At 52.0% G+C, this 14121-nt stretch overlaps 1 protein-coding gene across 7 annotated transcripts in view; it reads right to left on the reverse strand.

Moving 5' to 3' along the window:
- Positions 1-5454, reverse strand: part of TLK2 (tousled like kinase 2) — a 44658-nt gene extending 39204 nt beyond the window's left edge. For 2 of the 7 annotated variants that reach the window (XM_068660716.1, XM_068660714.1), the window contains exons 1-3: positions 5086-5454; positions 2895-2983; positions 1019-1084 (exon numbers count right to left, since the gene is read on the reverse strand). In XM_068660716.1, the coding sequence (XP_068516817.1) occupies positions 1019-1084; positions 2895-2975 (147 nt within the window). In that variant the 5' untranslated portion in view covers positions 2976-2983; positions 5086-5454. Of the gene's footprint in view, positions 1-1018; positions 1087-2894; positions 2984-5085 lie in introns of those variants that run through there. The other 5 variants (XM_068660710.1, XM_068660715.1, XM_068660712.1 and 2 more) reach the window with 5 other exon arrangements.
- Positions 5455-14121: the final 8667 nt, after the last annotated feature.

Below are 14121 nucleotides of genomic sequence, written 5' to 3' on the forward strand. Positions count from 1 at the left end.
GAGAATAATGCCTTAACTGAACACACTTAGGTTTGCCCTAAATAAGTAAACACAAACAGGAGTTAGATAAGCAGAATACTTGTAGATGTCAGACAGTCATGTGTTAATTCAAGGACTGGCTTTGTGAATTTGGGAGAGAATGGCACTTTACCATATGGCAAGAATAGACATCTAAAGCATCGCTGGCTTTTTGAAGCTATCTAGTGACCTGGATGAACCACATGAGTATAACAGTTGCCTAGAAACATTCCTTGCTCATAAATTCCACGTATATTAACTCCAAGCTTCAAGAGAAATATATTCTCCAACTATTAAGTAAGAGAATTCATCACAGTCTTGCAACAGAATTTTGAGGCATTTGGGACTGCAAATGACCTCGGTCATTGGGTTGTGCCTTCAGCTACCACAGGAGGTGACAGCACACAGCTGCTTCCAAAACAGTTTAGGATTTCTGCCCTCTACTACTGTTACTGGAAAGCTCTTCTAGAATCCTGTGACCCTGATGACTAGAAGCTTTTTATTCCAGTTTCTAGACCGAAAATTTATCCTCGGCCAGCTTACTTTTATTCGTTCTTCGAACTGAGTACAGATATCCTTGCAAACATGGTGGGAAAACGGGCTTTAAAGCTGCATTTATATCAAGGACGTAAACTAGCACGTTAGTTTTACGCAGGCTCAAAATATACCCTGTATTTTTAAACATTAAAGAAACCTAGCCAAACACACCAAGTGATACAACAAGCCAGTGGAAGGCAGGAAGCTCGGAGCTGTAACTGCCTGCCGCATTCACCCAATAGGAGAGCATCTAAGATGACATTTCTTCCTTTTATGCAATAAACAGCAACAGAATACCTTCTATCCCAGGAGGATGTGCCAGTCCCAGTCCCACTAGATGGCACTAACTTACTCGACATAGCTTTCCTTAAACATTTAATTGGAAAAGGCTAAAAACCTTAGTTGAATCATACAAATTGTATCACAGCTTTCCCAATACATTCCCTTTAAGACAGTGACCTACCAATGCCAGTGCGGAGCATGACGGACGGAGACTTGGGGGGGTAGGGAGGGAATTTGAAGCACCAACCTGGGAGGGAATGTAGTATCTGAGATTAATATTGCAACCAAGACTTGCTGCAACATAGTAGAGTCATGCTAATTCATATCAATGGTTGGCTGATCTATTGCAAATTAGCAAGTATGCAAGTAAATAAATATATATTGCTTGAAGTGTAACGCATTTTAACAGTTTACTGACTAATACAAAGTTATACACTATACTGCATAACAACAGATAAAAACAAAACTCAGTTAAAGAGGAGCTTTGCTCCAAGTACAACCTTCAAGAAATGAGGCCTTATTATTTGGTATGCTTTAGTTAAAAAAAGGCTTTTCAATATGAACCTATACAGAGCTATGGAGGTACACAGTGTTTCTAGTTCAAACACAGAGAAAACAATTAAGACTTGCTTTCCCGTATCCTTTTCCTTTAAAAGGAGCAATTCCTAACATTTTTCAAGAGCACTGAGTATGTTGGCACTGTTTTAAAGCAATGATAGTGTCTGTGATTCTAAGTCTTAGCTATTCCAGAAAGTCATTTGGCTTTATTTTTATTGGTACAGCTAAAGATGTTAAAGTTACGTGTGGGGGGGGAAAAAGCAAGAAACAGATGAGAAAGTACATAAAAAGTTGTAATGCTGTATAAAACATGTCTTTCAAGATCATAACTACGTTATGGAGCATAAACTTATAGTTGCAGAAGCCCTAAGGTTAAAAAAAGTCTTAAGGGTGGGAAAAAGATCAAAAAACCCACACTCCTACTTCAGTACCTGAAATAGTTACCCCCAAACTTCTAGCGTTAATCATCGTTACTATGCTAGTTGAATGCTGAACATTTTACCTGTTCATGCTCCCTTCCAGGACTTAGCCTTGTTTGAATCCAGATGGAAGTACTGAAATGTAGTGTAAACTCAAACTAAACTGTTTTTCAAGTTGTTTTACTTTCATGTTTTCTAAGAAATACAACATCTACAAAGTTTCTTCCCAAAATAATTCTAAGATGCTTCCAAAAAAATGACACTGCAAAACTAGTGTTTTACCTTCTACCTTGATGTAGTCCAAAACTTGGTATCTTCATCAAAAATAAACTCCCTATCACTGACCTAGTTTAAAATGAGTTCTGCCACCATTTCATTGCTCAGAGAGACAATCAATTAACGCTACCAACGACATCAAGAGAGCTAACGACTTAATGCTAGCATATCAAGCAACCACAGAATGTTGTCATTAGGTGCCTTACTCAGGAAAGTCAGCTACTGAACAGTTATGAAGTTGTACGTGAGGACAAAGATGGGATTTTACTAGCAGGTTGTGGATCACTGATACAGGAGGGTTTGCCTTCAAGTACTTTTTGTGTGTGTCCCAAACAATCGAGTACACAATTTTAGCGCACCGTACCCATAAAGAACTGGATGAACAAATTCCCGAAAATATTAAGCCTGATTACGTGCTGTATCAAACACAATACGCTTGAAACTGCATCTAACAAGTGGCCAAATTCAATTCTCAAATGAAAACTTGGAGAAAGGAAAAGACAGATGAGATTCCCATTCCCAAAGACAAAGTTGTCTGTTTTGGGGGGCGTGCAAGCTACCTCAAGATGGAGTAACTCCTAAGAACTTAATCAGAAGCCCAAATCTTCTGTATAGCAGTGTCTGCTCATAGAGATCCCATTTTCATTCCTCTTAAACATACTTCAGGCAAATTAGCACTCAAAACACAACTATCAATGTAAAACATTCTGCTAGCAAAGCAAAATTATCAATGTAGAATGAAAAAAAAGTGCGGTGCAGGATGGACAAGCAGTCATGCCTTTTCCAGAAGGTACTTACGCTCACCTTAGCAACACCAACTCCAGTGAACCTGGCCTCCAGTAGTTCCTGCCTTCGTGGGTCCAGGCTATGCAATTCTTCCATCATTTCTGCTGCTGTGGGAGAACAACAGCCAGATTATGCAATGCAAGGAAAGGAGAGATTTAACATTCCGTGCCACTGATGAGACTCAAAAGCGTCTGTTTTGCAGCAGAACTGTGTAGAGAGCGTTTTCTTGCAGGAGAAATACAGAATTACCATGCCATAATAACATGACTTTGTCACCGTATTACTGTATTTAAACCACAACCCTGCTAGAGAGTTTCATCTTCTATCTGTAGCACCAGCCATTTCAAGATCTCTTAATCCAAGAAACCAATTATGTCACATTCTCCCACTGGATGCTTTATTAAAAGGAAAACATGGGACTAGAGCGTTATGACTAAAGGCTTCAGAGCTTTTCATCCATGCTGCATGACTAGGAGAAAAAAAAAAGCAACGCTCCTCACCCCAGAATTTATTTTTGGCCAATCCCTAAAATACAAGGTCTCCCCAAACTCCAGATTTCACTGACAGCAATACTGACAGCAGCTGTGGTTCTTCCAAGCCCAGAAAAGGATCATAGGAAAAAAAAATAAAGCACATTTATACCTTTTACTCTACAAAGTATCGGATACCTTTAGAGCTGCATCTTTATACTGGATGTACCTGGGGTACCTCTTGGCAATCCGACAGAGCGGATGCCGTTATTTGAAGGGTTCAGGTGAGGAGAAAAAAAAAAGCAGTCATATAAACAGGTTAACATGACAAAATATACAATTCAAATACTGAACTGTGAAAAAATGGGACAAATTTCAATGCTCATTTTTAACCGTGAACCACATCTTCCCAACTGCACCAATCAAGTTCATCATTTCCAGAAATGTCTGTTCCAGTTTCATTTCCCGGACGAAGGTAGAGAAAAGAGATGGAAGATAAAGATTTGCTGTATAAAGAGCATATGCGATGAGGAAAGTTCCTGAAGGGCAGCAAGTGCCCTCTAGAACAGGCAGGATACAATTGTTCCTTTTATTAACTGTCCATTTTGTCCCTGCTGTTTCCTCCAAACGCTGCAGATCCAAGTTACGGGGGGCTAAGCGAATCAGGCCGGGGGCATTTCCAAAAGCTCTCCCCAATCAGCAACAAGCCTCAAAAACTAATGGAACACCAAACGCAGTCATCGGGGAGCCTTATTTCTACTATTTGCTCCAAACCTCCCCCCCTCCCTCCTAAAAAAGCTATCAGCCTAGATTTCAAAACAGGAAATCTGTGCAGAGGAAAATGACAGACGGGCCGTGCGGGCTGAGATGTCGAAGAGCTCCCAGCCCCGTCCCCCATTTCGGGGGCACCACCCGGGAGGGAATGGCAGCCCGGGGCGGGGATGCTGGGCCGGGAAGGGGCTGCCACAAGTTCCCGAGCCTCTTTCCACCCTCTGGCCTGAGCCCATCTTCAGCTGGGGCCTGGGGAATGCCCTGGGCTGGGGCACTGCTGGCAGCCGCCCCCTCCCCTCCCCTCCCCTCCCTCGCAGCAGCGGGGCTGCCCTTCCCCGACGGGCTTAAAAAATAAAATAAAATGGGGGTGAGGGGATGATGTTCAAGCCTTCTCCAGCCCCAAGCTGGGAAAAAAAAATAAAAAAAATAAAAAAAGAGAAGGGTTAGGAAATAAATGGGTGAGTGAGCAGCCTGCACCGCCTCGGCCTGCCTCCTCCGGGGCAGCGCTGCCCCAACTCCCAGGCCGGGGCCTCGGAGGCCGTGCCCGCCTCCCCTTCACCTCCCCCTGGGGGGGGATTTTCAGGCGGCTGGGGCCGGAGCCCCGCGGTTTTTACCTCTCTTTCCCCCCCCCCCCCCCCCTTTTTGCTCTGCTCTCCTCCAGGCCTCGCGGTGGGGGCAGCAGCCGCGGCCCAGGCCTCGCTCCCGCCGCCTCGGGGCACGCAGGCCGCGGGCCCTTCCGCCGTGACCCCGGCTCGGCCCGGCCCCGGGGGGGCCGCTCCAACACCCCCGGAGCCCCCCGCACCCCCGCCGGGACCCCCCCCAGGCTCTCCCCCAAGCCCCCCGGGGTTCCTTCGGGCCCTGCGGGGCCGGGAGGGAGGCGGAGGAAGGGGGATACGGGGGGGGGGTTTCCCCGCTGTCCCCCCGCTTTTCTCTCCCCCCCCCCAACCCCACCTCGGGGCTTCTCTCACCTGGCGCTGCCGCTGCTCCTGCCGCCGCCCCGCCGCTCCTCTCCCCTCCTGCCCGGGCCGAGCGCTCCCCGGGCACCGCTCGGCTCCCGCCGCCGGGGGCAGGAGGAGGAGGAGGAGGAGGAGGAGGAAGGAGGGAGGGAACCTGCTGCTGCTGCTGCGGCGGTGGTGGTGGCGGAGACACGGGCGGGAGGGGGGGGGGGAGGCCAGGGGCGGCTCCGCGGCCTCCCGGGCACCGAGAAGGGCGGAGGGGTGGCGGCGGCGGAGCGTGGGGGGGGGGGGGGGGATAGGAGGAGGTGGGGGAGAACCAAGGGGGGCGAGCCCCGAGGGCGGGGATGGAGGAACCGGAGCAGGCCGCGGATCCCCGGCCTCGCGTAGGAGCCTAGGCCGGGGTGAGGAGGGGGGGGGGGGCGGTTAGGGCAAGGCCCGGCGGCAGGACAAAGGCCCGGGGGAGGGCTGGGGCGGCCGGGCAGGTGCTGGGGGGGGGGGGGTCGCTGAATATGGGGGGGGTGAGGGTGGGTGGCGGGGACCCCTGGGCTGGGCTGGGCTGGGCTGGGCTGGGCTGGGCGGGGGCGGGCAGGTGCGGGGCCGGGGCTCGCTCCCCCCCTTTCCCTCCCTCCCTCCCGCGGCGCTCGGCCCGGCCCGGCCCGGCCCGGCTCGATTGGTGCACACACAGTGGTGAAAGCGCGCCGCGTCTCGCGAGATTTGCACGCGCGGCGAGAGGGCGGGGGAGGGGAGGGAGGGGAGGGGAGGGGGAGGGGGAGGGGGCGGGGGGGGGGGAAGGGCAGGTCAGCGCGGGAGGGGGGGAGGGGGGAGGTCGGAGGGGGCGGGGCTTGGGGAAGGGGGAGGGGCTTAGGGGAGGGGGGAGGGGGAGGGGGTGGTAGTGGGGGGGCAGCAGGTGGGGGGTGGGGGGCAGGGGGTGTGTGGGGGGGGCTGGTTATGGGGGGTCAAGGGGGGGCCTAAGGGGCAGGGGGGGGCTTAGGGGGGTGGTTATGGGGTCATGGAGGGCCTGGGGGGGCAGCTTATGGGGTCAGGGGTGCTGGGGGGGGGCAGGCTGCTTGGGGGGGTGGGCGGTTTATGGGGGACAGGGAGGTGGGGGGCAGCTTATGGGGGATCAAGGGGGGGCTGAGGGGCCTGGGGGGGCTGCTTATGGGGTCATGGAGGGCCTGGGGGGGTAGTTTATGGGGGTCAGGGATGCTGGGGGGGGCAGCTTCTGGGGGTCAGAATGGGCTGGGGGGGCAGTTTATGGGGGGCAGGGTAGGGCTGGGGGTCAGAGAGGCCCGGGGGGGCAGGTTATGGGGGTCAGGGTGGGGCTGTGGGGGGGGTCAGGCAGCTCAGGGGGGGCAGTTTATGGGGTCAGGGTGGGCCGGGGGGGGGGCAGCAGCCATGAGGGGACAGATCCAGCCTCGGGGTGTGGACAGGCCTGGGGGGGGGGCTGCAGACACAAGGAGGGGGGGGCACAGCAGCCCTGGGGCGTTTCCCCCTCTGGGGTGCCCCCCCCTTAACTCCCCCATGAAGTCCAGGGTGTCCCCAGAGAGGGATGTGTGGGGGGGGTCTCCATGCACCCCCTCCCGGCACCACCCCCAGCTCCATCTGCCTCAGGAGCGGCCGCCTCAGGTAGGGGGCCGGGGTGCCCTGGTGCCCCCCTGGCCTTGTCCCCCTGTCACTTCGGCCACCCCTAAAGCCCCCCCAGGGGTCAAGAAGCCCCCCCAGGAGCCAGGCCCGGCCGCCGCCTCACGCAGCCCCGTCCTTTGGGGCCGATGGAGCAGGGACGTGGCCGTAAAGCACAACCCGACCACGTTAACCGCTGCCTTTCTGAGGCTGTGCCAAGACGCTGAGGAAAAAAAAAAGACAAAAAAAAAAAAAGGAATAAAAAAATAATAATAATGATAAAAAAAAGGTTCATCCTGGCTGCGGCGAGAGGTTGCAGCGCTGTGCGTTCGCCACTCTCGCAGGCAGCGGGGGCCGCGAGCGCCGGGCGGTGCAACCCGCTCGGCTTTGAGGCTGATTCAGCTTTCTGAAAGGCAAACAAGCAAGGGGGGGAAATTCGGAAAGAAAAAAAAAAAAAAGGAAAAGGAAAAAAAAAAAAATCGGCGTGTTGGGAAGGGAAGTGGCCAGGCCTGTCCGAGGGGAGGCAGGCGCGGATTAGCGATGCGAGGCTGCCGGCGCTTCGGGAAGGGTTCGGCCAGGCAGAATTGGGGCGTCCCGCACCGCCGCCACCCCAAATCCTCTCCCCGAGCCTTTGCCCAGCAGTTTGGCACCGGGGTTGATGCGGGGAGGAGCTGGCGAGGTTCAGCTCGGGGAGAATAAGCGCCGGGGGAAGTTCCATCATTTTCAACTCGTTCATTTATCGGCCGCGCAGCCCGGCGTTATTTGTTAACCTCGTGTCGCAAATGGCTCGCGGAGCGCCTGCCTGCTCTCGCAGGCTGTTTCCTGTGCTTTAATCTGTTTTTCGGCAGAAGAGCCACTCCAGTTCCAGCTCCCGCTGCGTGATTCACGTTTTCAGCACGGCCGGCAGCAGGAATTTGTAAAATAAATAAATAAATGGCGTTTCGTGTGTGTCTTTTTTTTTTTTTTTTTTTTTTCTTACCCCTCAAAAGAAAAGAAGAAATTCTAGAGTAAATATTCCATCAGCTGGTAAGCTAATCACAGCCGTTTAGGGGAGCGCTAATTAGTAACACTTGCAGTTAGCATCGTTCGAGGAGGTAGAAATTTCATTTGTGCAGTTTCTGCTTGATTTGGGGTGGAGGGAGGAGAAGATGTGGAAGGCGTTAAACCCGGGAAAAGGACCGGCCTCCAACACCCCCCTGGCTCTTTTGGAGCCCGGCCACCACACCTGATAACGCCCCAAACTTTGTAGGGCTGAACAGAAAACAGATGCTGTGCCACTGGACCCATCGCCCCGACCCTGTGTTTTAGGGGTGGTAGGGTCGCTTTGATGAGGACCGTGGGAGGTAGAAGCCTCCTGGAGACCCGGAGCATTTATTTCAGGCAGAAATGTTTTCCGAAAGGCGCCCTGCGCTGGTGGAGCAGCGGGTGGCTACTTCTGATAAGGAACCCGACGAGCTGAGGTTGCACCATCCTCCTCCTGTAGCTTGCCCCTCTTCCAGCCCCGTATTGCTCTGCCCTTAGCAGAAGGGTCAGGGTTTCTCTTCTCACGTGCGGTTTTGTGGCTGGAGCCCACCTCCTTCAGCACGCTCCTGGATTTTCTGCTAGCTGTGGGCTCACGACCCCTTTATTTTCAGCCTCGGTCAGCCACACAGTTGCACCTTTCCCTTCTCTGATGCAAACCCCAATTGCCCCCTCTGCCTTTGTCCTCCCAGCTCAGAGCAACACCCTCAGCTGCAGCTTCCTTCCCGAGATGCCAAACCAGCACGTAGGACGAGGCAGCTCATCTTTTGGTGGCACGGAGGGGAAAGGGATCAACAAGTTGCAACCACATTTATGGCTGTGGGCAATAACTGGGAGTAGTCTTTAAGGGCATTGCATGCTGTCAGAGAAGTCCTGGGTAGGTACGAGGGGATTGCAGACAAATTTGCCACTGAGCCCCTGCAGGAAGTAAGTTATCAGATAGATTTCCCAATCAGAGCCTGTAAGTCCGACATCTCAGGGGTTTTTGTCCTATCCTCCCATCTCAACACCATTTTCAGCAGGGATGCAGCATCCACCCCTGCCTGGTCTTTCCCTTCTTACCGTGGGGGGCCAACACCGGGTGCCCTGGAACAGCAGTGGTCTCCAAAGTGAAAATGAATTTACTTGGGATGAGACACAGCACAGCTGGGCTCTTTGTTATGCCATTACTTCCCATGGGACTTCAGAACCCAGGTTGGGACTCAGCAGAGAAGTGGCAGATTTTTATTTTTTTATTTTTTTTTTGCCTAAATAAGGACAGCTAACTTATCAGAAAGACCTTGCAAGACACGATCAGTTTGTGACTTTGTTTTCACAGGGAAAGGTTTTCTAATTCAAAGTGGCTGGGATGTGTAAACATTTAAACATTTTGTGCAAGAAAAGTTCTGATTCAATCCAAAATTGTAATATGAAATTTTAAGATACCGTGTTTAGAAACATACAAAACATCCAAATTAAAAAAAAAAAAAAGGAAAACAAAATTGTTATCTTGCTGTGATTTTCCCCACACTATTTCAGTTTGCCAACACCTGGCCCTGAATGAGAAGAGAGCATTTGGATCTCCAAGAACTCTCATGCAGCAAAACTCCTTCAGCCAGCCCCCGCGTGCGCAGCACGTGAGAACTCCCCTGTTTCCCCCCGTTTCCTTAACCCCGTATGAGGCTGGAGCCCCTGTGCTTTGGTCCTTTTAGAGGAGCTGGTTTGAAAGCTGGCGGGCAGGACGGCTATGAGCAATGCAGGATGTGCACGGCTGACCAAATATTATCTCATTCGTGGGGGCAAGCCAGCCCTCCTACACCGGTGCCGGTGCCAGATCCCTCCCGTACAGCATCCTGCTCTCCAGGTCTGCCATCAGCCAGTGCTAACGCTTCCTATTACATCCCCTGTGGCAGCTCTCATCTTCTTGCATCGCTCTCCTTGGATGTCAGCGATACGCTTGGCATGTTGTGCTCGTGTCGTGTTGGAGAAGAACCACTCGGCTGCCGCAGCCATTTTGTCACTGATTCGTACCGGAGCAGCCTCCGAGCTCCTCTCCAGCCAGCACCGCGTGTTTAGCAAAGGGAGAGCAAACCCCTGCCTCTGCATCGCTGCTTCACTGTTAACCCATGTTAGATTTGGTCAAAATTTGCTAAGGTTTTAGAGATTTTAACACCGCCGTGTAACAAGCTCTCTGGCTTGAATTTTGAAAAGATAAATTAAAAGTCCAAGTCCTTATCTGTTTAACGCCACGGGTGCTTTGCCTTTGCATTCCAGGCTTGTAAAATATTCCGACTGCATTTTCCCTCGCATTTCTGTACAACCAAGAAGTCTAGGAGTGTACTGACATGATGTAACACAGAAAAAGGAGAGCTGAGATTCCTGGGTGATAGCAGGAATCCGGGACCTGGGGACTTGAGGAAAGCCTCCAATTGCCTGAACCCTTAAAACATAAGAGCTGTCATCAGTGATCTCAAACCTGGAAACTCTAAAGCCAACAGAAAAACAAAGCGAGTTCGGCACTCAACAGGTTTCTTACAGATTCAGCACGGGGGATGATCTCACTCCAGGCATCACATCCAGAAGAGGCCAAGCCTTGCCTGCAGAGCAGCCCGTCCTACCTAACCAGGCGCGAGCGGCAACTGAAGGCTTTTCTAGACTTGGGGCATTCAGAGCATCTTAGCTCTCATCTTAGCCAGAGTGTGGATTCTCTGGTATTTAGCAAGGGTAGGACTCCTGCAGAGCCTTTCCCTCCCTAGGTAAAAGGGTCTCCTGGTTTTCTAGACAGGGAGAAAGTTGGTATCTCAGCTACTCGGAGATAACATGCCATCGCCTGACTCCTTCCTGAGGCCATTCGGAGCCTCCGCCCTCCCACACAATGGGGTTTATCTCGGAGGTTGTTCCTGCCCCTCCCTCTGTCTACACCTTCAGGTATCCCATTAGGGAGGCTTTGATACCCGAACCCAGTAGGAAAGCATCCAGGTCGCTCAACCTCCAGGCTCGCAGCGAGCCAAGCGCAACCTCAGCGCCGTGCGGGATCCAAGGCAGCGTGTCCTGCCTGCCTGCAGGCATTCGCTTTCCCCAAAGTGCAGGGCTCTGGAGAAAGCCAGTTTGTTCTTCTGCATGCACCTGAACTGGTGCGAATTCCTTTATGTGCCAGCAAACCTTCCCCTGTCCTCGTTCGCTGCTAGCTTCCTAGAATACCAGAGGATAATGTTCTCCGCAGGATTTGCCCCCTGCTTCTCTTCCTCCTGCATAAAACGGGTATAATAACACCCTACCTTCCAGGGCTTTCTGAAAGCTTCAATTAAACAAACTGCTCTTAGATTTGTGTAAGAGGAAAATTAAATCAACATCCTATTGTAAAGCTGGAGGTACTGCATGCATATTTCTCTGCCTATATTCAGGCTGTGTGAACGTGTGTAAATACATACCAACCTTCACAACAAGGGTTGTCTCAGTAGGGAAGAAGTCACTTGAAGTTAAGGAAAAGCCAGATTTAGTTTTGCATGCAACCTTGATCGACCCTTGGCATAGAATATGGAAAAAACAGACAGCTGTGTAATTAAAGGCTGCGGTGCAGTCTGGCTGTCTAGGTGGTGCCCGGTGTATCTGCTGCCCTGGTGGGGGGCACCCAGCACAGTGCCTTGGGCTAGGTCCCATGGATAAAATAGTGGTCTGGGGGGAAATCAGCCAAATTTTCCTTCTAAATGAGGAAAGCCACATCCAGTGCCCCATGGAGGAGGGTGCTGGGGAACCTCTCCACTTCCCGTAGGGCAGATCCCCTGGTGTGCCCCTTGCACACCCCCAAGGTGTGAGCCTGGACGCCGTGACCTGGGACTGCAAGCAGAAACTTTCCATTTCATGTGAACTGAAAGAAAGTTTCACAGGATGAAGGAGTGGCCCTAATCCCCACAAAACTCCCCAGAACCCAAATAAAATGAAAACATGAGAGCTACAGGAGTCCCTTGGACTACAAGGCATTAAAACAACCTGAATACAGCAGCCATACCAGCTCTCCACCTCAAAATCAAGCTGCTGTTCACCCTGGAAGACTCCCGGGTGCTTGCTGCATACAAGGGAGCTTGGTTGAGAGCAGCAGGGTCCAAATCTCACTCAGATGTTCTTCCTTCCTAGAAGCAGCCATGGACCAACAGGCTGGCAGCTCCGGGCTGGTGCCGACACATTAATGCTTCTAGTGAACTCTGCCATCGATGCCTTCCAGCCACAACACGTTCCCGCTCATCCTGCTGTTGTCACACGTGAGTGGGGCTCAAAGACCGCATTTCCAGAGTAAAATCCTTCTCTGGAGTGACACCTCCAAGTAAAGCACAGCACCTTTGGGCAGGAGGCAGAAGCACATGTGGCCAACCTCTTGCTTCTCCCTGTGTGTGCTCCAGCTTGCGCTCTCCGTAACAGAGGTCGCTGTATCCCATTTAGCTTGAATTAGCCCTCGCTGTTGCCCACACAGGTGATTTCCTGCAGCGTCCCACTTTCTCTGCAATACAAGCTCCCATTCAGCGAGGCATTTAAGCACAGCAACTTACTGCCTTCAGCAAGAGTCAAGCACAAACTCCAGTGCTTTGCTGATTAAGCACAGAGTTGACAATTCCTTTTCCTCTTGAGCACCTCACTTCACAGGAGACTCCTCAAAAAAAAAAAAAAAACCCTCCCTCCTCTTTGCATTTCTAATAATTTCTATCATGCCCTGGAAGCATATGTGACAACACTGCTAGGGTGAGAGCCCTACAGACAGCTGAGCAGAAAGCTGCGTGCCAAGCACACACCCGTCTGGGAGGAAGGAAGAGCTATGAGATGGCAGAAGTGATCCTGGGCATTTGACACGTTCTCCCAGTTCCTGATCACGCGTCTTCTCTTCTGGAGTGATTTTTCCCTAACATGGCACCATACCCAAAGGGGTTGTCCCGTGGACTGATGAGAATGAAGAAGAGACCTCCTCCTGTGCCTGCATGGCTCAGTTTCCCTGCATCTGTCTTTACAGAGACGGAGGGATGCTCCCCAGCTCCCCCAGCAAGGTGATCCTTGCTGCCTTGTCCTCGTCAACACTTCTAGGCACAAAAACCTGTGCAGCTTTCATTTTTGCTCAGGGAAAACAGTTGAGTTCAGTTTGGGTCTATGATTCCTGTAGGGAATCCAGCTGGGAACCCGCCAGGGGCTCATCCCAGTGCTTAAAGACAAAGGAAGCTCTTTCAGCTTTGGCTACAATGCAGCGCCGAGAGCCGCAGGCACCCGTACACGGAGGTTACTTCTGCTCACACCTCTTATTGAAAATAATCAGGTTTCATTTATCCTGGAGCTCTACAAGTAACTACACAACTAGAAATGGCGGTGACATACCCTGAGAAGGTGGAGCCAAAGCGTTTGGGAGAGAAGACAATTGTCTGGTCTCAGAAGCTTTTGATGATTACTGTTGTAACCAGAAAAATCACTAAGGATGATTGCTGCTTGCCACATTCCTGTGCTGCCAGGAAGATCCTGAAAAAGCTCCAATTTCCACTGGAATTTACAATTCATTTATTTTTGAAGTGAAGACATCAGACACTCCTCAGCTTTCTCTTCTCTTCACGTCCCGTTCCCCCTCCTGCTTCCCAGGTTCCAAAGCTTATCTGCGAAACCCAGATGCTACGGGAGGAAATACGTACCTAGGGAGGCACAGGGCCCCTTGCCAGTCAGTGGGACCCTCAGCATCATGGCTGGATTGAAACCGAGAGCCTTTCTGAAGGATCGGTCCAGGCTCAGCCCAAGTCACGGGCTTGATGCCATAATCCCTCCATGAAAGGGTTATGCAAAGGGTCAGAATAGGTGATGATAAAATCCCCTTCCAGCCAAAACAATCTCTGAACCTCCAAGGAAATCCGCCATCCCCTGGCAAGAGCCGGGACCAGACTTTCTGAAGTGCAACAATGTCTGGCTCCAGCACCACGGGGGCAGCGCCTCTGAAGGGCCCTGGAACCATCTCTGCTGCCTGGGAGGTTGGACGAGCTGCGCTGGCACGGCCCGCCAGCCGCAGACCACAAGGCCGGAGCGCTGGGAACGAAAGCAGGGCAGATACGCTCTGAACAGCTTTAAAGTCAATATTCCCGTGCTAAAAAAGAAGCAGTGAGATGTCGTGAAAGTGAATTCAGGGATCTCCGCACGTTCTAGAAAGGCGTTGTGCAACCCAGCCCGCTCGGCAGGCCCGCGGTGGGAATGGCAGGAGCTGCTGCGAGGCAGGGCCCAGGTACCTGAGCAGAGCTGTGTGGGAGGCCAGGCCCGCAGCTGCAGGAGCGCAGCAGCTTCGGAGCGAGCAGGAGCTGACAGAGATTAATGAGGGGAGCTCAGGCAGTATCTGTCTGTAGGAGGCCTGGCTCGGTCCAAGGCCATTAACTTGTTGCTCTCTGAGCACCACCGACAGGGCTGGAAAACAAAAAC

Source organism: Anas acuta, chromosome 25 (genome assembly GCF_963932015.1).
Source record: "Anas acuta chromosome 25, bAnaAcu1.1, whole genome shotgun sequence".
Taxonomy (NCBI): Eukaryota; Metazoa; Chordata; class Aves; order Anseriformes; family Anatidae; genus Anas; species Anas acuta.